The following is a 26119-nucleotide window of genomic DNA, read 5'->3' as shown; positions in this document are numbered from 1 at the left end:
ATGGTTTTAGATATTTATGCACAGAATAATTTTATTTTTTCAATAAATCACAATACAGAATACAAATATAATCATAAAAAATGAAAAAGTATTATTATACATCAGAAAAAATAATAAAACTATGTGAAAATAAGCACAGTTTCCTCAAAATGAAGAAAAAATAACAGTATCTGTAACTAGGAATGAGATGAAAGAAAAATTCAGCTCATAATACAAATTAAACTGCACTTACCTTCAAAAACTATATAGAACCTGTTTTTCCATTCCTCAGGAGTTCGACGATGCAGTTCTCTAAATGAATCTTCAAAAACATGCTCTCTTCTTACATGAACTGCTAAATCTTCACGTCGAGAGCCTTCATCCATTCTCTCCAGTTCTTGTCTGAAATATCTACGTTTCACATCAAAATCTAACACTCTGGTATGATCAACAAGAACTGAAAATGGGCCATCTGCTAAAGGTGTAGTAGACTGTCTTAAAATTTGATTTAACACAGTCCGGTGAATTTCTAAAAGGTAATGATTAGTCCTATTAACGACAGAACATACAAAATCAATTCGATAAAATTACAATATACATTTTCTACAATAAGTACTCTTTATAGTAACTTAACAGATCTAATGAGGAAACAGTGTATATATTGTAGAATACAGAAGAAACATTAAAGTACATAGGCTGATTAAAGTTTTGAGACTAATTCTCATATTTAAAATCTGATGGTTTTTAAGGGTCTTATATCTTTTATTCAAATTTGAATCTTCAGCATTTCATACATGATTTAAAAACAGGAAACATACTTTTATGTGACAACCACTTTCAGATTCAAATAATGCATCATTGCACAAAGTTGTTTCACAAATGCCCGTCTTGAAACACACAACACAATGACGCATAACTGCAATTAATACATGTCTTTTAAAGAACTGTATTGTATTCAGCTTAGCCCTTGACGAATCAACAGATATCACAGATCTTCCACAATTGGCAGTTTTAATACGTTTTGTATCACATGTCTTCGTTGTTAAAGAAGAATTATTAGATTTTGTACTTCAAGCGTCAACCCACAGTGTCGATATTAAAAATGCATTAGATTCCATAGAGAAAACTTTTGATGTGCCTTTTAATGAAATTGTAAGCATTGCAACTGATGGAGCTCCAGCAATGCTGGGTTAAAAAAAAATCAATATTCTCAAATTCCAAAACTTATACCAATTCACTGCATAATTCACAGAGAACATCTCATCTAAAATATCTTGCTGTTATGAAAACAGTGTTACACATTGTAAATTACATTCGCACCAATGAAAAAAATCATAGACAGTTCAAAAATTTCCTTGAAGAATTAAAGGACAAAGAACTTCGAAATGACATTAATTTCTTTTCCATTGTTAAATGGTTATCTAGCTACAACATATTAAATCAATTTGTAGATTTGTTTGATCTGATAACTGCCTTTCTAAAAGAAAAGGAAATACTCTATTCAGAATTAGACAATGACAAGTGGTTACAAGACTTAATGTTTTTGACTGATGTCATGGAACATTTGCAAACACTGAATTTACAATTGCAGGGGAAAGATAAAATAATATCTGACCTCTCACAGTACATATTTAGTTTTCCAACTAAATTACAACTTTTTCAAAAGGACATTAAGAATAAAGCATTTTGTCATTGTCCTCGAATTAAAAAAATTTGTTCCAATATTAAACAAGAAAATCTCAATGAGTATGTTTAAAAACTGGAAGGAATAGTGACGGAATTCCAAATTAGATTTCAAGACTTGAAATATTTTAAATTGTCTCTTGACTTCTTTCTGAATCTATTTCAATTTAACATAAGTCAACGTGAGTTTTCCATTTCCAATATAATTATGACCCAAAAAGCATCTTGACAATTAGAATTAACAGAGATGCAAGAAGATCAAGCTCTACAATTAAAATATAAGTCAACGCCGATTACTGAATTTTAAAAATTTGTACTAGAATCAAAGTACAAATTATTAATAATGGCTGCTTGTCAAATTATCTCAATATTCGGAACAACGTACTTATGTAAATCATTTTATTCCACTTTAAAATTTGTGAAATTCAAACACCTATCAGTATTAACTAACCAGCATCTCAAAGAATTACCGAGAACTGCTGTCACCAATTATTTACAAAATTTTAAAGAATTATCAGGAGAAGTAAAATAAATGTGTTTGATTTTTTATATTTAAATTCAATAGACATATTTTGTACTTTTGTTTATATTTTTTCAATAAATATAATTTCTGTAAAAAAATGTGTAATACCTTTTTTGCATATCTTTTAAATACATATTTAAGCATTATTATTACTATCTGTGTAGCTAGTAAGTGTTCATTAATAAAGGTAATAATAAAATTAATAAACTGCATAAAATTATGACCTCTTAAAAGCAGACTCTATAGAATAGTGTCTGAGAAATACGGAAAGCCACCACAAGTGCTTCCCACTGCAAAGTTAAGTAAGTTGGTTGTCTCAAGGAAAAGTATTGAAATAGTTAATGAGCCTGTATGCTCAGGTAGTAGCACATTTAATGAACTTCAATGCCAACGTCAATCGTTTGAAATTATGAACAGTGGGAGTGTAAAATGGAGTACTGGCTACACTTTTTAGTTAAATAAACAAAAAGAATGGAATTTATTACTATTAGAAGAAAATATCAAAGTGTCTTTATTTAAGTGAAAAAGGACTTTTCTCAAGTTTAAAAGAAAATCCCATCACAAATGCAATGTACAATCATACATATTCAATCAATCAGCCATCTTCTTCACCTGCCCCAATAAAACCAACTAGATACTTCCAATGAACGGGATCAAATATTAAAGATCATTTTTGTACAATTGCAAGTGTCAAGCATAATCATCACGAAACCCAGCATTTGGTTGCATACTAGGAGGGAAAGATAATCAATCTCAGAGCTTCATAACAAACACAGTAGCAGTTAAACAAAATGGTTATAAGTATATAGTCAAGCGTCTCTCATTCCACTGATGAAAGAAACAAAGCTAATTTAATACAAATTTGGGTACCAAAAAAGAAACAAAAATTCTGACTAACCTGCAAATCTAAGAAATTTGACAGTATCGAGTGGCATGGTAGGTTGTGGTGATGTTAGGTCAAAAGAAGAATTAAGAGATGCATCTGATAGAGGGCCTATAGAAGAAACAGGTGACATGGGTGGCATTTCTTGAAGATGAGACATTTCATTTTCCTGGGGATCTTTCCTACTTTCTTTCCTAAAAAAATAACAAGAAAACCACTTAAGATCAAATTATAAAATTTTAAAACCAACTTGAAAATGACAAAATATAGGTAAATATAAATATAAAATCACTTGGGAAAATGATTAAGATTTTACAGACATAATACATGGTGTGAAACAAATAGTAAAAGAATAATATATTAAAAAATAAAAATGAATGCTATAATTTCCCTTTCACTTTTACTATTTCTAATCACTACAAATGTAATATATAGTAAAAATACAAGCAATGGATATTTACATAAAAGTTAAACTATATTAAACAGATCTAAAATTCTTTATTAAGAACCAAATTTAGTAAGAACCAAGATTTCAGAAATAAAAGATACTTTAAAAATAATTTTTCAGCACATTTTAATGATGAACTGATTTTCAAGCAAAATGCATAACAGTTAATAAAATCATATTCAGGTTGTAACACAAAACCTGCAAGTTTTAAATGCTGCGTGAATCAGAGACAAGAACAAAACATTGCCATAAATTTTCATATTAACTGGAATAGACTACATAGTAAAGCTGCAATATATCATAAAGATCATATCTTATGTTCATAATTTTTATTTTATGGGTTCAAATTATGACATACAGCTCCTGTACAAGCCAACAACTTAAGCAAACTACTAAGTGGGAAACAATCATGCCAAAAACAACATAATCAAACAGCTAAGCAGTAAACCTTATGCCATTAGTTTTCATAAAATTCCTATTAAGTAATACAAATCTTCGTACCAAATCTTAAAATTATTTATCCATTACCAGATGAAAGATGAGTGATTAGCACAAAATCAATCCATGCTGTAGTATGGGAGGTTAAACAAAAGTTAATATCCCAGTATTCATATACATTTAAAAAGCCAAAATCCGCCACAAAACTAAAAATGCTACATCTAAATGAGTCGCACCAGGGTTGCCAATCAAACAGGAGAATGAAATTTCCAAACTTTTTCAGGTGTTTTAAGAAAATTCCAATCTATCCACATAGTGCACGTTGGCTGTTGTAGAGATAAATTAATTATGGTACCACTTGAGAACACACAAATTTGCCAATTACATATGACTTATATACTAAAGTGCAAAGTCCGAGATCCAAACGTCTAATATCCGAAATGATCCAAAATCTGGACCTCTAAGCTACCAACAATTTTTTTCTGTATGCTTTACACATGCACATTTGACCCTCCCATGCATAATAGAACATATGGAGAGTGCGATTCGTAATTTCACTTCGGCACTAAATACACCTCATTATTGAAAAACACAAAAATTTTAGTATAAATTTGTATGATCAATAATTTGGTTCTGTAGTTGCATATCTGCCTGGCAAACATCTCAAACCAAAACATTCTATATAAATACATCATTGTTTTTACCCCTACTAATATTTTATAACCCTGACGCCAAACTGGCGAATCATTATTTATTATATTTTGCTTTCATAACCGCATGTTTATTAACACATGACAACTTGAATACTGACACATGTAGCAATGCCTAAACAATATTTTGTATGTTAGTAATTGAATAATAAAGCATATGGTAACCTTTTATGTTTACATTATGCATTATGACATTATGCTGACATTACGAATCCCAAAAGTAATTTTGGTAGATATAGCCAAGACAGGCCAACTGGGCATTCCACTTCCTCAGGCCTCCACCCCCTGCGAACAGGCTAATTCTCAAAAATACCTGGGCACGACAGTAAAATCCTCCGAAATCTCAGGATTGGATTCCCCAGCACCTCCTTCACTCACCCCCTTCAAGAAATTGGACTTCACCAATTCAGAACTTTTTCAAATAGCAGACTCTTCAGACAACAGCACAGTAAAGGTTAACACCCTAATAGATAGTATCCTCACTCACCTCGAAATTCACAGAGGAAGACATAAACTTTCCTCTGATGATCTCGCTGTTATTAAAAACTAGCTAGCAGAAATCAGAATAGTTCTCAGTAAGCATGTTACCAAAATAGCAAAACTTGAAGGAGCACTACAAAAAGCACGTTTCACTCCAGCTTCCTCTCCGTTCTTAACTAGCAGTTTACCTAAAGAAGCAGTTGCAAAGACAGGAAGCTTGGGACCACATTGGATACAGGTCCCAAGCACTACCTCTCCCCAGGCTGAGGTGAGAAGTCCTCTTACAGAAGATGATCTCTCAGAAGTTCCTATACGAACAACACCCTCTGGAGAACAACTCCCCTTAATACAGGGCACAAATGGACTTTTGACAGAAGAAAGAGAACTTCACTCGCAGACTCCCACCAGAAGAGCTTTAGCTATTCCACCACAGGCTCCGTCTGACAAGGGTTTCACAGTGTTCAATGCAAGAAAACTAAAAAAAACAGCTCTAGCACTTTCCAAAACAGGCTGCAACAAGTAAAGCTACAAAAGATCACATACTGCTTGTCAGCAGCAAAGAAGGAAGACAGACGCCCTACTCGATCAAAGCGAAACTAATGGAAGTAATCAAACCCCACAGAATAGGAGTACATATCCTTGAGGTAAGAGCCACTCGATCATAGGAACTCTTTACACGTTGCAAGGAAGCAGCACATTTAGAGAGTCTTCAATCAGCAATTACAGACTCCAGCATTTCTTCACAATTAAAATTAAGAATACCACAGAAAAAGACAAAGAAAATTATTCTCCTAGGCGCTCCTGCCGAATACACATTGGAGGAAATAAAGGATTTTCTCTTCTCATAACTAGAGACCATAACAGCATTTGAATACAACTTCCAAAAGAAAGTCACCAGATTGCACAAGTGATTTAACCGGGTAGTGATGCTTCCACTAGAAATAGGAGAGAAAGTACTTCACTTGCAAAGGATCTTCCTCGGCTTCGTCTCCTGTCCATTAAAGCAGTATCTCAGAGTAACACGCTGCTATAAGTGCCAGAACTTCGGCCATTTCAGCAGCAGCTGTGATCAAGAAACATTCTGTGTCAGGTGTGGGAAGTCACACTCAACAAAAGACTGCGAATCTGAGTTTGAGCATTGTATTAATTGCATAAGATTTAATCATAAGACAGGAGCAGACCATCAAGCATCTGACTCAAAATGTGCAGCGTACCAGCTTATGCTACAACGACAGGAAGAGTCAACCAACAAGGTCATCTGGCTCAATATGGGAACAGGCCAACGTTTACGGGCCTGAAATTCCTACAATGCAATCTTCAAAGAGCCAAGGCAGCTACTCTAAACATCCTCCACATCATGACAACTACCAATACAGATTTAGCACTTCTACAGGAGCCTTACCTAACGGAAAATTACCAGGAGCACCCTCCACCTGCAAGACCTTCTACTCCAAAGGCCAACAAGCAGCCATAATTTATAATGGCCCGCTTAATTCAACAATAATAGAAGACACAGAAAACACAATTACAATCTCTTTGACAACTATCACAGAACAACTACTAGTAATCAACGTGTACTTTCCTCCATCCTTCAACATAGATCAAGCACTCCTAGAACTCAATTCGAATTTCTTTAACTAAAGATCATTAATTCTAGCGGGTGATTTCAATGCAACTAGTCAGCTATGGGGAGCTACACAGGAAGATGGAAGAGCAAGAATACTGCTCTGCTTGATTTCATAGCGCAGCATTGACTGGTGATAGCGAACTCACCACCCACTTTCTCCACTCCAAGAGCTTCAGGCTGGCCAGACATCACACTCTCCTCGCCAGGTATTGCAGGAAAACTGGTGCCTTCCAGACATTCTCTCACTAAGTGACCACAAATTAATCACATTCAAGCTAGGAATCAATTCTCATTACTGGGTCAAACAAAGGTTTAAAACAGCATATGGAGGGCATAATATTTTCATCAACAGACTTGGCCCAGACATAATAGCTCACACGCAAGACCTCAACATCTGTAATACAATAGGGCACCTAGATATAGCCTATGATAGCCTGGTCTCTTCCATAGTTTCAGCAGCTAAATATGCCTATAAGCAGAAAAAATTTAAAGCACGTGATAAGCTAGTATGGTGGAATCCTAACTTAACAGCCAATCACAGTAAAATTTGTGCACTCCAGAGAAGAGTGCAGGCAGAAAAGGATGATGCACTTAGAAAACGCTTCATAATCTACAAAAAGGAACTGGCACGTTTTAAAAAGCTACTAATACAAACAAAAAGAGAAGCGTGGGCTCAGCACTGCTCAAAATTAGTACAAGTATTTGGATCCACACAAAAGATTGCTACAGACAAAATCTTCACACCTCTACAGATAACAGCGCAAATAGCTTCTGATCACTTTAGCCTCTCAGCGGTAATTTCAAAAATTCTACAAAATGTATTTCCCTTAGACAACACACAGGAAGACGACCAGTACTAACAGCAGCTGTGTGCTAAATTTCATACGAGGCAATGGCAAAGCTCCAACTATGACCTTGAAAGGTTTACCAAGGGAGAGTTAAGGAGCATATTAAAAGTCCTTAATAATACTAAAGCCCTGGGTGCAGACGGACTTGATAACATCATGATTAGGGTTATCTTTAAAGCCTTTCTGGAAGTACTGCTTGCGCTTTTCAACGCCTGCTGGAGGATAAACCATTTTCCATCTGGCATGAAGTTAGCAGAAGTAGCATTGCTCCTAAAAAAAGGGAAATCTCCAGAGGACCCTAACTTTTATATAGACCTGTGAGTCTTTTACCCACCATAAGCAAGGTCCTAGAAAGATTAGTACTGGCTCACCTCAATCACTATCTCCAGCCAGGAAGTCATCTGCATAAAAACCAATTTGGCTTTCGCAAAGGTAGCTCCACTTAACACGCTGTCAACAACATGATACAAGTGGTGCAAAACAACAGAGCACACGACATGCACACCATGGTGGTCTCCATTGACATCAAAGGAGCGTTTGACTCACTATGGTGGCCGGACATCATCGATCGTCTACTCACTTTGCAGGCCCCAATTGAAATCATTAACATCTTGTGGAGCTACCTCGAACACAGGAGAATACAAGTCACAATCAATGATGGCCATGTGACCAAGGATCTAGAGAGGGGCTGTCCCCAGAGTTCGTGCTTGGGTCCGACCCTCTGGAACCTGGTTGCCGACACCGCTCTAGAACTGTATGATAGTCAGGAATGGATAACCATACAGGCCTACGCTGATGACTTCCTGATTCTGGTCTCAGGTAGAAGTCATATCAAAACAAGAACAGAAGAAGCTCTAAACACCTTTCTCAACTGGATGCTTAAACATAAGCTAACCATCTCCGAAACCAAAACAAGTTATGCTCATTGGCAGAAAGGGTCCTTTACAAAGAAACCCCACAATTAGATTAAATGGACACACATTGCAAGCAGTCACATACACATTAAATATCTTGGATTTACTATAACCAATAGACTCACATGGATTCCACATCATAAGATATAAGAAACAGAATTCTGCAACTAATGAATACAATGCTGAGAACCACAGGAATACATTGGAGAACAAGGCCAGAAATCCTATCAAGATGGTATAGATCCATCGCAGAAACAATTATACTTTACGGCGTAGGAGTATGGGGTTCAACACTTACAAAACAGATGCGTAACCTCTTGAATAGCATACAGCGAATGCAACTGCTGCTGGTGTGCAAAGCTTACCGCACAACCTCAAATCTTGCTCTGCAAGCACTCTCTGGAATTCCACCACTTGAACTGCTGGCAGAGAGAGAGGCTGCAATAGTAAAAATAGACAGACTTAAAACTAATGTCACCCTATGGAACAAAACGTACAGATATACAGACTATGAACAAAAAACTCACAATAGATTTCACCCCTCTCTATTAAATCTGGAAGACTCAGTAAAACTGCAATATGCACCTCCAAGAAACAATGAGCTCTCAATTTATACTGACGGATCTAAGTCAGAACTGGGCACAGACAGTGCTCTCTGTTGCTAAAAGGCAATGATCTGCAGCACAAATGGCAAATATGCCTCAGTCAACTTAACACAGTCTTCCAGGCACAGCTCTTGGCAACTCTTAGCGGTAGTTGACTTAGCAAAAAGCTGCACACCACTACGCATCAAGATCTTTAGCGATTTGGCATTGAGTCTAAAGGCCATACTAGGATAGAGAAGTAACAGTCCACTAGTTCAGGAACTGAGGAACAAATTACTCAGCCTCACTTCTTCACAAAGGCCTACCCTAATCTGTGCACCAGCCCACATAGGCATTTATGGTAATGAACTAGCGGACACCCTGGCCAAAGAGATAGCAAATAATGTACATCCTGAAAAATTGCTAAAATTACCTATCTCATCACTAAAAAGAGAGACCTACACAGACTTGATGGCAATGTGGCAAGCAAGATGGACAGCAGCACAGGTGGGAAGACTTACATACAGCTACATACCAAAAGTGAGTACCTGTCTAACCTCAAGACACAGTGCTATCACCCAATTTCTGACGGGACATGGACCCTTTCCGGTGTACCTGAAGAGATTCGTCAAATACACATAAAATACCTGTGACTGTGGCAGCCCGCGAGATTCACAACACTATGTGTTTGATTGCACTCTCACCAGCAGCTGGCACCTACAATGCCTAAATGCAGTACATAAAGAGCATTGAAAAAAAAAATCCTGTTCTAAATCCCCTGTTCAAGATAATGGACTACTGTGCTGATAGATACAAATAGGTCGCACCCACAGGCACTAGATATATTCAGATAATGCCATACAGGGTACCAATTCTCAGCTGCCTAGACAGCACCGCTGCTTATTCTTGCCCCTCACTCTAGTGAACAGTACATAAGCTAGAGCACAGTGAACAGTATCTGTGCTAAATTTAATGCAAGAACAGTGTTATACAAGTGTGAACAGTGATATTTAACTCAACGATCCCATAACAGTGATATATCAGTGCGACAATTATAGTGAACAGTATCTGTGATTATACCAGTGAACATAAAAGAACTATGACAAACTCTATGAACAGTGACTTTTCACTAACTCACTGGTGAACGATGACAAACTCCACGAACCGTGACTTTTCACAGACTCGCTGGTGAACTATGACAAACTCTATGAACAGTGACTTTTCACTAACTTGTGAATACCCAAATAAACATACAATAGTGAACTGTGTACAACCTAAAGTACAGTGAACTGCATCCATGAGGAAATTAGCAAACTAATATGTACAGTGAACAATGTAATGAATTCTCTTACACAGGACTCATATTATAAGCGTGGTACTTTGCAGTGCATATTACAAATTGAAACAAAGACTTTAACTTTCCCTAGCTCAAAGTGTAGTAATTTGGAAGAGAGGTATTCTGATGTACTATCAATCACTAATGGACTTACTGTAAATAATATAAAATGTCTTACACTATGTACTAAAACATATTCAGTATGGTTGTATGTTTAGTAGTTAATAATGAAGATATGAAATATGTATTGCCAACATATGACAGCCAACAAATTTACTTTATTTTTTACTCTAGGAATGGCAATTGGTATATTATTCTTTTCTTGAATGGTAACAGCAACTGCTTTCAGCTTTGTTTATATTGATCTTATATTTCTTTCAGCCCTTACTGAAATGAGGGGTGTAAGCAAGAAAAAAATGTTCGTCTGTATTGGGAGGCATATTTAAAATTTGGTTTCATACCCAGTCCATAAACGATCAGCTTTTGTCCTTTTGTGCCAATAATGCCTGACCAACAAATCAATTAAACTAGGTCGTCTTGAGGCACATTTGAAGGCAAAACATAATGCTGATATTAATTCAGATTTGAATTATTTTCACACTTTAAGGAAAACTTTTGAAAAAAGAGTAATATTAAAGTGTCTATTTACTGCTCATAATGCAACTGTTAATCGTGCTCTTGAGGCTATTTATCAAATTTCATTACTCATCGCTTAATCTGGGAAAAGCCGTACTATAGAGGAGAATTTAATCAAGTCATCAATATCAGCATTTAAAACTGTTCTAGAAAAAGATGAGAAAGACGTTAAAGCTATGCCACTAAATAACAATAATGTTTGCAGAAGAAAGACTAAATGAGTGAGGATATTGAAATACAACTTGTTGAAAAGCTGAAAATAAGAAAAGTTTCGGTGCAAATGGATGAACCAACTTTGAGAGACAGTGAGGCCGTATTTGTAACTTTTGTAAGATATATTTATAAAGGGGATTTTGCCGAAGAAATGTTCTGTAAATCATTAGAAAGCACCACTACCTCCAAAGATATTTATAGTAAGCTAAAAAATATGATACATTTTGTACTGCAGATGGCGCTCCTAATATGATAGTTGAAAAATAAAGTAAAGCATGGAATAAGGAAAAGAGTTGCTTAAAACTGATAAAAGATGAGAATACAGAAAGGCTTCTTGTGCATTGTGTTATTCATAGAGAAAACCTGGTAGCTAAAAACAATTCGCCTGTTCTAAATGAAGTACTAAATTTAGTTATAAAGTGTATCAATACTATTAAAGCTAGGGCCAAGTGTGAACGTCTTATCAAGTTATTTTATGAAGAACAAAATGAAGACTATATGAGACTTGTACTTCACACTGAAGTAAGAAGGCTGTCGAAAGGGAACTGCTTGAAAAGATTTATGGAACTATTTGATACTCTTAGTTATTTTTTAAGCGACAAACCTGAAATGAAAAATCCGTTAATGAATGATAACAAGGCAATTGTGAGTTATTTAGCTGATATCTTTGAAAAATTAAATATATTAAATAAATAACTTCAAAGAGCAAATAAAACTTATGATGCAAAAGGAAGATATTTGGTTTCATCATGTGACGTGACTACTGCTATACTTGTTATTGTCGATCATCTGAAAATTTTATCGGCTGATTTAAAAGAGTTTGTAACTTAAAACAAATTGATTTTCCAACTTGGATGATGCAGCCAATGCTAGTGGATTTGGCTGACATTTTAAATATGCAGTAAAAAGAAGAACTCACAGAAATGCAAAATGATGAGTCAATTAAAACTTTATTTAATATAAAAGGAGCGATGACATAGCTTTGTGAAGAAACCAGAATCAGATATCCAAATGCAACAAAATTAGCAAGAGAACTATTGTTACCGTTTCCATCTTCATATTTTACTGAATGCGGATTAAGTGCCATAAATGTTTTGCTGCTTTAAAAAAAAAAAAAAAAAAAAAAATTGGTTGGATATAATGAAACCGGGAGACTTGAGACTCAAGTTATCTAAATTGGAATCTTTCGTGAAAATTTCAGTTTTTAAATATTAAAAATTATGTATATGCTAGGGGGAGCTTAAAAGTTTTAGAGAGGATTAGGTGGGGCATATCACAAAAAAGGTTGGGCAACACAGCTTTAGATAAAAAATACTTCTTTTCAGGTTTTCTCTTCCGACACCAGCTGTTACATTATTTTCTTCCTTCACTTTCGTACAGAGTTCGTGTGGATTTGGAGTGAATAACGACGACACTCGATGAAGTACTAAAACACACTTTATTGGTCAGTATTAATCAGGACAGCTCCAAAATCTCATTTACAGTCATCGAACTGTTATAAACACGCTGAAACTCGGTGACACAGCCTTCAGATTATAAAGCTATAATGGTGAAGACAGCTTTACTGCAAAGCACTAGAGTACCTGCTGGGTCGTTCTCAGAACTCCACTCATTCTCGAGACTCTCCACGCTACACTCGGTGACACACCGGAGCTCAACACGCTCTCTCGATGATGCACTAACCACGATATACGAAGAGACTCTTTCGATGCACTCGATGACCCACTCGGCACTTGCTGCCGAGCTGTCAACTCTATCAACTCCGCACAGACTGACTCGCTAGACAAGACACCAACTATCTGACTGCAGACCAGCAATGTTTATATAGCTTTCAGGCTGTGTTCGAGAAAATTCTGGGCTACACCGGTAAGAATTCGTTCCGGAAGGTTCTCCATTCATCCATGGCATATTGCCAATTCTGTTGCCAAATGGGCAATTTCTTGCCAAATGTGGCAACACTGTGTTTCCTTGCCATTTTATGGCAACCATAAACCTTCTTTGTGGGGAAGCTATGTCACCATGCCTGTACATTTCGTCACATATTATTATTTCATAAATCACAATTTCATATTTTCAGTTTTATAATTTCTTACATGCGATCGTACTAGATTTAAACTGATGATCTGGAAAAATCCCAAATCCGGAATCGAAGAATTTTCGACGAGTCTGGATCTCGGACTTTCTACTGTGTATATATATATATATGATCCCCAAAGCATTACTACTATAATAGGAATTGTTTTCCACACTGAAGATCGAGATGAGAACCTACCCAATATGAATTAAAAAATGTCTTTTTTTTTTTGCACACATTTTGCAGCTAAATGAAAGAAAGAAATCTATTGAATGATATTTAAAAATAATACAGGTATTTTATATTTATGTAGCAGCATACATAAGCAAAACATAAGTGCATAATATTTTCGTGATGGTCATACTGCTAGGATTAGGTTTAAGAGTATAGCAGAGAAAATTGCCTGAAATTTGAAAGTATTACTAAAAAATAATAAATTTAGAAGGAAGAAGCCACATCAATAACATTAAAATAAAGTTAATTACTTAAAAACTAAAAACTGAATTACAATAATGCCATTTTTGCAAATATAGTTTTATTACATAGTTAGCTTAGATGACTGATTATTATTATTTTTTTTTATTTTGCTGCAAAATGACAAATAAGGTATATATTAAAAAGGTGGAAAAAGGTTTAAAAGAATTGTGGTAACAACCTAGTACACAGTACGGCCTTGGCATCATCTTGAAAATTGTCGCGAACACCAAAGTGACTCGTTTACTGCTCATCGTAAATATCACCAAATCCTGCAAATACTGTATACTAGGATCAAACCTTTTTTTATATATATAAAAACAGGAAGGTATTCTCTTTTGTTCAACATGCACAATATTACATGCGAGTCTCTCCATTCTGGAGAATACTGGACAGCAAAGTTGCTGGAAACTTGCTTTGCCTTTCTAAAATTCAATCTGATTGGAGCTGTGAAAATTGGCTCTATTCCAGTTGCCTGAATTACACTTATGCGATACATAATTCACCAAGAAAGTGATCGCTTCCAACATTGGTACAAAAATTGCTCTTTTTGGAATCTCCATATGAAATTCCCAGACATTTTTGGTCAATTTTTGAGTTCCCTTACGTTTCCCGGTTTTTCAGGCAGAGTGGCAACTCTGTAATAATTTTTAAAAATACTTATAGTCTTAAGATGAGTTAAGGAATTAAATAAGGAATTAAATAGTTCTAAAAATAAATAAACCATTTTACTAATTTTAAGTTTCCACTTGAGTGCTGCATGCAGATGAAATACTAAAGCAAATGGCAAAGCCAGTCAGTCCTATACTCAGATTATAACTGTATGGTAATCAGCATCTGGCATTCTTTCTTCATAGGCGTAATTATGCAACAATATTGAAATAACACTGTGAAAATCAGCAGCAAATGCACTGAAAAACTGAACACTAGTTTAAGACATGCATTAGCAATTATGATGTGCAATACTGCAAAACCATGTCTACTTCCTTAACCTTTCATTCACTGATTATCACTTCTTTCAGCCCTTGTAGTAGCTTCCTGATTCAAAGGTTTTTGATGATTATTCAGCTTTCACCAATAAGCTGTTTCATAGCTTCTTGAGAACTAGTTTCCCACAATTGTCATAAACACCAGTTGCAACAGTTTGGCAGAATTATACTTATGCAGATGTCCAGCTGTTTTATTAATTAGGCAGTGCTTCCTCTTTTATGTCAGACAGTGATGAAACTGACATTTCAACTACCACCACCCTTTGCAATGTCTTTGCAATGAAATGCAAATCCAGTAAAAAGAAATCTAGGGTTAAATGCGAGAAAGAGGAAAAAAGCAAGCAGGATTATTCTTTGTTGAATATATACTGTAAAAAATTTTCCTTTGACTCCACATTCTTCAATACATAACACTGAAATTTATGTTCCATAGTCATAAACAATTATTTTCTGAATTTAGCAATAATTCTCAAATTAAGCTGAGTAAATTTTTCTGGAGAAAATAAAGGAAACTATGAGAAACTTAAAATAACTAAAACCAATACCAATTACATGTACCGTAATTTCGCACGTATAGTCCGCAGACACGATTTTATATAAAAGAAAATTTAAAAATTGTCAGATAGTCCGCGGACTATACGTCCGAAATTACGTTTTTTTAATACGGCAATATTCCCATGCTTTTTAAACACATCCTTTTGTTTGCGCAAATTTCTCACCACTTTCTTGTCCACTTCAAAATAACGGAGTAAAATTCTAGTATACGGTGCAGCCTTGGCGCGACTTTGAAAATTATCGCCAACACCAAAAATGATCCAAAGAATGTCTATATATATACACTATACACGCATAGTATATATACTATATACATAGTATATACTATGTTTAACTATATATTTTCTTTGAATGACCCGTTAACTACTCAAGGTATATGTCCCGTTTTTACTGCTCATCATAAAGTCGCCAAAAGTACTCAAATCCCGTGTGCACCGGATACTAGGATTAAACCAATAACGGCCCGCTTCTCTATTTCATCTTTTTCAGTTTTCTGAACTACCTCTCAGCAGTAAATCTCTGGCAAAGTTTCATCAACGTTAGCGAAGATGAAAGACAAAATACGAAAACAAAATACTGTGCAACATGCTATCCTCGTGATAAGTGGTAATGAAATGTGACCTTCGACCCCACTCACTCGGTGTTGCCAAACCACGCTATAAGTAAACGAATCACGCTTTTTTTTCGTACTCCAGGTACTTGCTACTATGGCTCCTAAAAACCGAGTTGACGCATCAACTACTTTCCCCCTCCCGGCAGTTGTGCTAAAGCAGTGCGAAGGATACTTGGAATCTCACGCTTTTTTTATATTTGATCATCGGCAGTTCACGACAGCGTGTTTTTTAAATTTCAACAATTTTAACCGTGAACAACCAGCGTATTATCCGCACTGGTGGATAGTCCGCAGCTTCAAAAATTCGCATTTTAAACACAGATAGTCCGCGGACTATACGCGCGAAATTACGGTACTTTAAAAAGTACTTGCCTCCAAGTACTTTTTAAAGTTTTGCTTAAATTTGAAAATAATTTATTAACCCATTAACCGCCAAAACTACAAGGAATGTTTCTTTTCTCATGAAAATAATAACAAATATTAAATTAAGCATTTATGAAAATTAAAAAAATGTTCTTACTTGTGGAAAACGCGAGTGTTGTGTTCGCGCAACGTCAGCGGAATAAGACTACGGATGTTTAGTGAGTAGGATTGTACTCGTGTGATGTTTCTTTTGAGTGGAGCGCAGGATTACTTTTTAGCTGCATAACGTTTTATAAATCTACAAATCACTTTACTTGTAATTAATTTAATATTAAAACATACATTGTATTTCTTTTACAAACACAGATTATTTCAATTGAAAGATTCAAGCATTACAATTATGATGTAAAGCTACATTACATACTTTGCATCTATAAACAGTCTGGCTATGGTACTGTTTACAACAAAGTCTTTTGTTATCAAAGGACTTTACGATAAAATGTCTACCATCTTCATTCAATGGTTTTTGAATGCTGAATTTACTAGTTATTCCTGTTGCTGATCTATTTCTGGCTGATTCTACACTCTCAATAGGAGTTTGCAAAACGAATAATGCATTCTCGCGTCTGAAATCTAAAAGAGACTTTATATTTCCAGTAGTAAAATGTGGTGATATTTAGTAAGTTTAGATACGGTCTCACCTCATGTAATTTTTCAGTATTTGACTATTGTCAAATGCAAATTCTGCTTCATATTCCTGTACTGCAAACGTGATATCGATTCTCGTACAACAGGAACAGAAATGTCCTTATCAAAAGACCAATAAATTTTTTCTTGAGGTAAAGAATGATATCCTGTAAGCAATAATATTCCAATAAATCATCTCATATAGGCTTCAGATGCAATAAATTCTTGGCTTTTTTTTTTTTTTTTGCTGAGCGTATATATTTGTCTGTTCAACGAGAAGAGAGTAAATGTCTAAACCAAAAATGAAAATCTGTGCACTAGTTTTACCTTGTATTTTGTCTTTTATAATTTCTCTTCTATCTCTTTCGTCATGTTCTTCCTGAGACATACAGTTCCTTTTTTATCCACTTCAAGATTTCAATCTTCTGCTTTTTAAACTTTTTAGTATTGATTATAACTGCTTTTAGAAGGCTGAAACTTACTTCTTACGTGAATTTCAACTTCCCCAGCAGTATCATTTGGTAAAATATCATTATCATTATTTAAAACATTGCCATTCCTTTCTTCTTCGTCACTAGATTCAGCAATTTCTGTGGGAACAACAACAATATCAGTTTCATTCTGGTCATTATTAACATTATCACCATCTGTTTCTTCATCAAACAAATCTTTGAAGGGCTTCTAATGTAAGATACCTCGTTCTAGGCATTTTTGAACAACCAGAACATGAACCAGAACATCGAAAGGAATGAGTGAAAAAGGAGATTGATTACCCGTTTCCCGCTGATGTTGCGTCAGCGCAACACCTGTTTTTCCTTCGTTCTCAACACAAATATAAACATCTGACTGACGTAATGTTCTGATAAACGGTGACCTTGACAAAAATAGATCACTCGTAAAAACGGCGATTCTTTTGTTATTTTCAGCAAAAATACCCGGTCGAAAATTTTGCTTAAAGTATGAGATTAATTATTATAAACAAAATGTTTGTTGAAGGTAAATATTTTTTTACAGATATAATCTTCATAATATTCCCTACACAAAATTATCTGCTCGTATAAAATATCTTAGGTAGTTACATTCATATATGCATTTATTTTGACCGTTGCGTCAACGCAACACCAGTGGCTAATGGGTTAAAGGCTAATTTAAAATTGTCAAAAAAAAAAAAAAAAAAAAAAAAAAAAAAGGTTGATGGCGAATTTTTGAAAAGTACAAGCATTCATTAAAAGGAAGATTCTTCCCTTTGCAGTATTATACCAATAGTAAAATTTCAATCATGTACATATAACAAACACATCTTATTTGAGTACAGATAAAATCAATAGTACGTGTGAATATTAATTAAATGTTTGGATACTAACTTTTTATTTTCTTTTTCAGGTGATGCATGCACTAAGAAAAAGGCTTCAACAGCTGGCTGTAAAACCAAAACAGCATGATGATCAGGAGTTTCAGCAAGCTCCGTTAAACAATCACTCAGAGCATCCCATAACTCATCTAAATCAAGTTGAGTGCTTAAGTTATAGAAGTCTGGATCTTTTCGTGGATCAAATGATTGTCCTTTTATCCCTGCAGCACGAGCTGTAATGAACAATAACATAAAAACTTATAGCAGTATTATCCTAGAGCATCTTAATTGAGAAAAAAAAATAATAGTAAAATCTTACTTCAATAAAAAATTTTTTTTAATGAAATTCAAATGAATGTCGCAAATACAGACACAAAGACAAAAATATGCAATCTAAAGTGGCCAAGATTGGAGGGGGGGGATAATTCAAAGCAACAGGGCAATGAATTCATATTGTCACAATGAATTATGAAAATACAAAAGAATACAATTTAAAGCTTTTATTTCTACCATAAACACATACTAATCTCTTGCTAGTGCACACTGATTAAAAAATAGCATTATTTTATTAATTTTCATATACAGTTAGAATAAAAGTAAAATGATTAAAGATGGTTAAAATTACGTAAAAAATTATATATAAAAAATGCAAACTGTAATTGTGATTACGCATACACAGCTCATTTACATGCAACCGAATGATTAAAAATTCAAGGCCATAAGACCCATCAGTGGCTAGCAACTGAAAACTGAAAGTTCAAATCAGCAACTGCTCAACTCCTTGGTTGACAATGCATGCCTGTAACAGGGTTGCCACATAAACAGGAGAATGAGATTCCCCGACCTTTCCAGGTGTGTTTGAAGAAAATTTCAAGCAATCCATGTAGTGCACATTAGATGAGCTCAGGGTAAAATAATTATGGTATCACTTTACATTCAAAGTGTATACCATAAATGTTGTGACAAACTTCTAGGGGTGGTAGGGCACAATTAAGAACTGCATAGGAACCTATACCCGGAAATGTCAGGGCTAAGTGGTAGCAGAGGTAAATCGGAAAGGAAACAAGACAGCAATTCATTTTAAACATTTATTAGACATGAATACAAATGTTGTTTTGACAGCTTAAATGTTACAACAGATGCTCAAAGTTTGCACCATCAAATGCCAAACATTCCTGACACTGACGGACCATTGATTGCCGAACATGTTCAAACACAGCAAGTTTCTTTGATTGTAGCAGCTGTGCAGGCTAGTCTTGCCATGAGGTCCATTTCAGATACAACAGAATCGTGACACACGATGCTTTTGATGGCTCCCCACAAAAAGAAATCAAGGCTCGATAAATCTGGTGAGCGTGGGAGCCTGGGAACTGGTTCACCACGCCCAACCTATCGATGCGGGAATGATCTGTTCAGATGGCTATTAACATCCAGTCCAAAATGAGCAGGAGCCCCATTATGTTGGAACCACATGTTGTGTCTCACATTTGGTGAAACATCGTCAAGCAAGCTGGAAAGAACTTGTACTAGAAACATCAGCTAATTCGCAGCATTCAACATGGATGGTAAAAGGTACGGCCTGACTAAGCAGTTGGCAACCAAACCCGCCCATATATTGACTTTAAAGCATTGTTGCGCCGCACAATGTGGCACTTTTCTTGAGCCCCACAAATGCTGATTGTGATGATTGAACACGCCATCCTTAGTGAATGTTGCCTTACCCATGAACAGCAAATAAGCTGGGAAATTAACATCACGAGCACTTTCTTGCTGAAACCACTGTGCGAAACATGCACACGTTCAGGATAGTCATCGGGCAGCAGTAAAAGAACCCTTTTGGAGCCAAAAGGTGTGAAAGGACTCAGCGTTCAAGACACACTGGACACTGGTGTGAGACATTCTTAATTGAGAGGCAACGACACTTATGCTGGTCCTTGGATTACTCTCCACTGTAACTGTCGTGTGGTCAATGTCTGGGAGGAAGCGTTCACGATAAATGCGTGCAGCGGCTCGTCCATTACCCTCAGCTATTCCATACACTAAGTGCATGTCTGCAAGCTCTCTATTCATATAGCGCTCAGTGCTCTTCGTATGGTGCCTACTGCTCGAATGAGGAAATCCTCATTCACTTTCCACTAGCAGTCTTCTGTACAGCACCCTTGGTGGTGTATAGCGAACAAGGGTCATGTTTTTGCATGTGGGTTCCTATGCAATTCTTATCCTTATGATGTGCCCTACCTCCCTTAGAAGTTAGTCGCAACATTTACGATACACCTTGTTTACACTATGTATATGAGCAACATTACATAACCTTTCATACGTCGTGCATACTGATAATAACTAGTGACCCTTAACCCACTGAGCGTTATAAGGTTTAGGTGGTCAAAGAGACGTACCTCAAAAGCGTTACCGACGCTTCTAGGCGGTGACCTTTAAACGGTGGAGTATATAAGGTATTTTCTAACTTCTCACTGCATCCTTCGTGGTGTAATGGTAATATCCTCAGCATGTATTTGAGAGGTCCAGGTTTGAATCCCGGCGAGGACATTGCTCATTTTTCAAGTCCTTAGCATCAAGAAAACCTAATCACTCTACAATTTGTCTTTCTGAAAACAATATCTGGTTTCATATGTAATATTTTACAAAAGCGATTTAAAGAAAATTTGATCACTTATTCTTTAAATTTTGCTTTAACCCATTAACAGTTTGGCCCGGATTTTCTCGTTCTTTTATGCAGGTCTCTTAACGGTTCGTTACGGATTATTGTTAGTTTAAATGTACCCTCGAAAACGGACAGTCCCGTGTTTTTGTATTATCGAAAAAACACGCTAAAAAGGACTAGCCCGTATTTTTGTATGTCTTCCAACCCCCAATGCCTAAGGGGACAAGGTTCATGCAATTCTGACGACAATGGGTAATGGCTGTTCATTAGCGTGGGGAGAAATCTTCTTGATGTTTTGGGATAAAGGCCTTACACTGACTCTAAAGAAACAAATTTATTACCAGTTACAAAGTGGATGCATATATAAAGGGATTTAAGAATTTCCGTTTTAGAGCAGTTATTGAATAAAAAATAGAATTTTTTACAAAATGAACGTTTACCTATAAGAGCATTAATGAATTAAAACGAGAAAAATAAAAGTAATAAATGCAAACATAAAAATCTGAAAATGCAAATCTTTCAGATTTTACATTAGGCCCAAAGGGCGTTTTTTTAACGGTTTGTGGGTTACCTTTATTTTTAAATATCATGTTCTTTGCACTTAAACCATAAAACTTCAGTTAAACAGCAATACCGCAAAATAAATTTTAAATGAGCATATCTTTAGAATTTCCGATACACAGTCTCGCCCGTTGAAGATAATTTTTTATATTATTATTTTCATACAGTGTTGCCTTTGCTCGCTTTAAAATCGTTGAGTTTCTTAATTAAAAATTCATTGAAGTTTTACGAAATATGAAACATATAATAAAACAAATTCCAAATCTCGGCTTCGAGATGCCCATATTCGGGTGGAAATGTACGTTATTCAAAATTGGATGGGTCTAGGTACCGTTGTTTCATCACAATGCGAGAAACATACATATATTTATGCAGATTATTCATTATTTAATTTCAAGGCAGATAGCCTCGAGTGCTTTGCCGTAATCTAATAAACAAAAACCATTATTTAATTTCTTTAAATATAATACAGGGCTGTAATATGTGGTAGCAACAGTTTGAAAAGTGAACTGACATAGTTTTCAATGGAAAATGAAGTTAATAGACCTTCTCGGCTAATGCCCTTTGTTTTAAAAATAATGTATCGTGTAATTTAATGGGAATACGATATTAAATAATTCTCTTTAAGAAATTTATCTACAAATTTATATCACGAATAACAAAAACGTGAGGCTGTCTTGATAAATTTATAAATATTATGCATCTGACAATGCGATTCAATTATTTGATTTCGTAATTTAAGAACCTATGATTCTTCTTATAAAACTGTACAGGAATTTAGCAAAGAAGCTATTAAGAGATCTCTTATTACCATTAATCTATGCGATAAGTTATTATTATTATTATTATTACTATTGGTTCAGTCTTTTACTTCCAAGTATCCTTTTACCTCAAATAATCGAAAAGATATATAAATTTAAAACAAAATTCGCCCCAAAATCAGAAATTAGGTTACGAATTTCATACAAATTTTATTTCAAAAGCTATTTTACACTTTGTAAAATGATGCAAACTTAAAAATTTTGAGATTTTTAGTTTATTCTTAAATGGAAATATGCGCAAAAAATTTCTTCGACATTAAAATTTAAAAACTCTAAATCGAATTATTATCATCCGTAAACGGTGTGTGTACAAAATTTGAATTCAATAGCATATCGATAAATAGTTCAAAAATCGACGACGAGCTTTTGATTAAACACGTGAATGAACTGAATACAATTTTTGGAAAAGCTCTATTTTTAAGCACTTTGGAAAGATCGGTAAGTTGTTGATATAGCATAACCGTTATTTTTATAACATTCTTGGCATTATGAAACGTGTAAGTGACATTCATAAGCGATTCCCGACAGTTCTGTTCATTTGTCAAAGTGGCTGCTTTTGAAAATATTGTGAAGCTCACTCGATGTGCTCCACTGTCTATGATACTCATTAAAGATATTTAATTATGTTTTATTTCTATACAGAAATACTGGTAAAATTAAGAGGTCAAATATTTAATTATTTGAGTTATATAACTACTTATACTGTCTCAAATTTTGAGTCATTTTGTAAAAATAATCTTTTCTTTAAAATTCCTTTTTCCCCCCTACCCCCTATGCTTCATAACTTTATTACTATTCTGATGAATGGAAGGTTTGTAGAGACACTACATTTTTTTTAACAGCAAGAGACATGAAAAATGAGCAATGCCTTACCCGGGACGCGAACCACGGACTTGTCGAATGCGCGCCGAGTGTACTGAAGACCACGAAGGCATACTAAAAGGGCGGGAGAAAATACCATATATACTCCCCCTTTTAAAGGGCGACTGGGGATTAGGGGACCGAATCGCCAAATCCTTGAGGCGGAGAATCATCATCCACCACCTTTTTTGGTTTGGGTGCCACTATAGAAACATTAGGTTATTTCGAAGCAGGACATGTGAAATAGGAGCAATGCCTTCGCCGGGACTCGAACCACCAACTTCTCGAATACACGCCGTGCGTGCTGACCATTACACCACGAAGGTATGCTAAGAAGGCGGGAGAAAATACCTTATAGGTTATGAAAACCAAAAGTTGAGTAGGTAGTCACAAATCTAACTAATAAATGCTCTACAAATACAACTTTTAATATTTTAGCAGAATTTTTTGGAAACGTATTTATATAGATTGTTGTAGAAATCGACACAGTTTGATGCCAATTTAGAGGAGGGGTTGTTTATGAGCGTATTAAAAATGCTTTTCCCACTCAAAATGTTAACTACTTTAAAATAATAATTCATAATCGCACTGAATCTGATGTTTACAATTATTTCCCCTGAGATTTCTTTAAAAAGAAAGAATTACAATTGTGTTTAATGCAGAAAATTTAATGGAATTGGCATCTGCGCAAGAGGACGGAAACTATCAGGGAGGACTTTATAAGGAAAACTAGATTTCCTTCACATTGAACGCAGAAAACCTTCACCGAACAAGCGTGTTCACCAGGATTTGAACTTACGTAGGATTACCAGTACTGAGCGGTTTTAGCGCTTGGCCACTGGGGCCCGCAGACCGATTAAAAATCTTGTTTAGAAACCTTTTATCTTGATTTAGTGTAACAGGTGCCGTAGTTTGAAGGTTAGGATTACTTGAATACAGCAAAACACACGAGGACTATCTGCTTTTAAGGAAAGAGATGCCTTCATAGAGGACTTTTTAACGAGAAAAGTCTCATATTCATGTTATACATAGGAAAAAACATGGAAAAATACCATTCAGTCATCGTATTCGTTCGTCAGGGTGTAAATTCTAAGTCGAACTACCAGTATTTACAGGCCACTAATATGGCCGTATTTTAATAGGGGAAATAACTGTTGGATTGTAAGGCATCTAAATTAAGAAATAAAAATAAAAAATAATAAATCACTTCTGAGATAATCTTAAACCCAAATTAAGTTTTTTATTATAATTATGAAAGAGTTCAACTTATTTGTTAATTTTCAGATCGTTAAAATTAGTGTGGCTGTACTGAATGATTATTTAGACGTGTTACAGGAAACAAATACATCAAAAGTTTCCTTTAAAATATCAGGAATTATTGAAAAACCTTTTGTAATTTATAAACGAGAAAACGTATTTAACCAGATTTTACATGTGTGAAAAAATAATGAATTTTGATCTCCCCTAGTAGAGACATTTGTAATTATATTTCTAGTTCCAAATTCAAAGTGAAAAATCTAGGTGCCTGAAGCCAGAGAACACTATCGATTCTTCTTGGCTTCTATTTTCAGCGACGAAATAGATCAACTGCATGGAATTTTTATGATTTTTCTCAACATGTAAACTAAAATGCTTGTAATTGTTTCTTAGAAAGCTCGTCGGAAGTAGAATATCTCTATCTTGGTAGATAGATATCGTGTGCTTTAGTAAATTTAGCAAATCTAAACACAGAGCCGACAGTACTATGTTTGAGGCCTTTCTCTAACATAGTCGAATAGTGTATAGAATAGTCGAACAGTGAAATCACTCTACATCGCCCTCTTTTACTTACTTTTATACTTTTATCTCAATATTATATATTGCATCCACAAAAATTTCTCTAAATTAATGTTATTTGGATTCGAAAACCATTTTATGCTTAAATACATCTTTCCAGATGTTTGTCTTTTACTCATTGAGAGTCAATGCTTCTTGAAGATGTCAATTCATGAATGAAAAATTATTTCTTGCTTTTCCGGTTTCCCCTAACCGTTTCCACAAAAGCCGAACATTTGGGCAAAAACAGCCCTCCTATGATGTTAATTCCTTAGTAAAAGAGAAAGCACTGAACGGGGTAAAGTAGTAGAAATCTTGACTTTCTTTTTCACTCAAAATTCAAGCTTTCCCAAAATCTACTATAAAAGATATACTCCCTAAGGTATAAAATTTTTGTGTAATGAAATTATAAAATGAAATATATATATATATATATATGCATTATAATATATATATATATGCTAAAATATGAATGCATATATATATATCATTGATTATATATATATATATCATTGATGACATATATATATATATATATCATTGATGACATATATATATCAATTAAACCTTTAGACACACTCACACACATACATAATCAGATATATTACATATATAGAATCACATAGTATCAGTAGGTGAAAGAAGAAAATAAATCCTACTGGTGAAAGATTGCTGAAGAAATTCAAAGCATAATGAAAGTTTCTTTTATCTTGGAATCAAAGAACTTTTTTTATCGCTTTAGTTTTTGGGAGTGTGTGTGTATTTAATTATGGCAAAGCACACTAGGGCTATCTGCCTAAGGGAAGGGATGGCTTTCGTGGATGACTTTCTAAGGGAAACTGGCTCGTATACACGTTACACATGGGGAAAACCACGAAAACGCCCATGCAGCCAGCCCGTTCGCGGGATTCGAACCTCGGACCGAACTACCAGTGTTCAGCGACTTTACCGATCGGCCGCTGGTGGGCCCCTTAGTTTTTGGGAGACTATT

At 35.1% G+C, this 26119-nt stretch overlaps 1 protein-coding gene across 2 annotated transcripts in view; it reads right to left on the bottom strand.

The window, feature by feature from the left end:
* The window catches only part of HUWE1 (HECT, UBA and WWE domain containing E3 ubiquitin protein ligase 1), a 595188-nt gene that overhangs the window by 24808 nt on the left and 544261 nt on the right, over positions 1-26119 (bottom strand). For both annotated transcript variants that reach the window (XM_085806998.1, XM_085806999.1), the window contains 3 exons: positions 18422-18641; positions 3084-3262; positions 233-508 (listed from right to left, as the gene is read on the bottom strand). In XM_085806998.1, the coding sequence (XP_085663124.1) occupies positions 233-508; positions 3084-3262; positions 18422-18641 (675 nt within the window). The remainder of the gene's footprint in view (positions 1-232; positions 509-3083; positions 3263-18421; positions 18642-26119) is intronic.

This window comes from Stegodyphus dumicola, chromosome X1 (assembly GCF_044657685.1).
Source record: "Stegodyphus dumicola isolate Sdum_Otavi_A_Nest chromosome X1, ASM4465768v1".
NCBI classification, from domain to species: Eukaryota; Metazoa; Arthropoda; class Arachnida; order Araneae; family Eresidae; genus Stegodyphus; species Stegodyphus dumicola.
The sequence above is the reverse complement of the archived record's forward strand: the minus strand, read 5'-3'. Positions and strand labels throughout refer to the sequence as shown.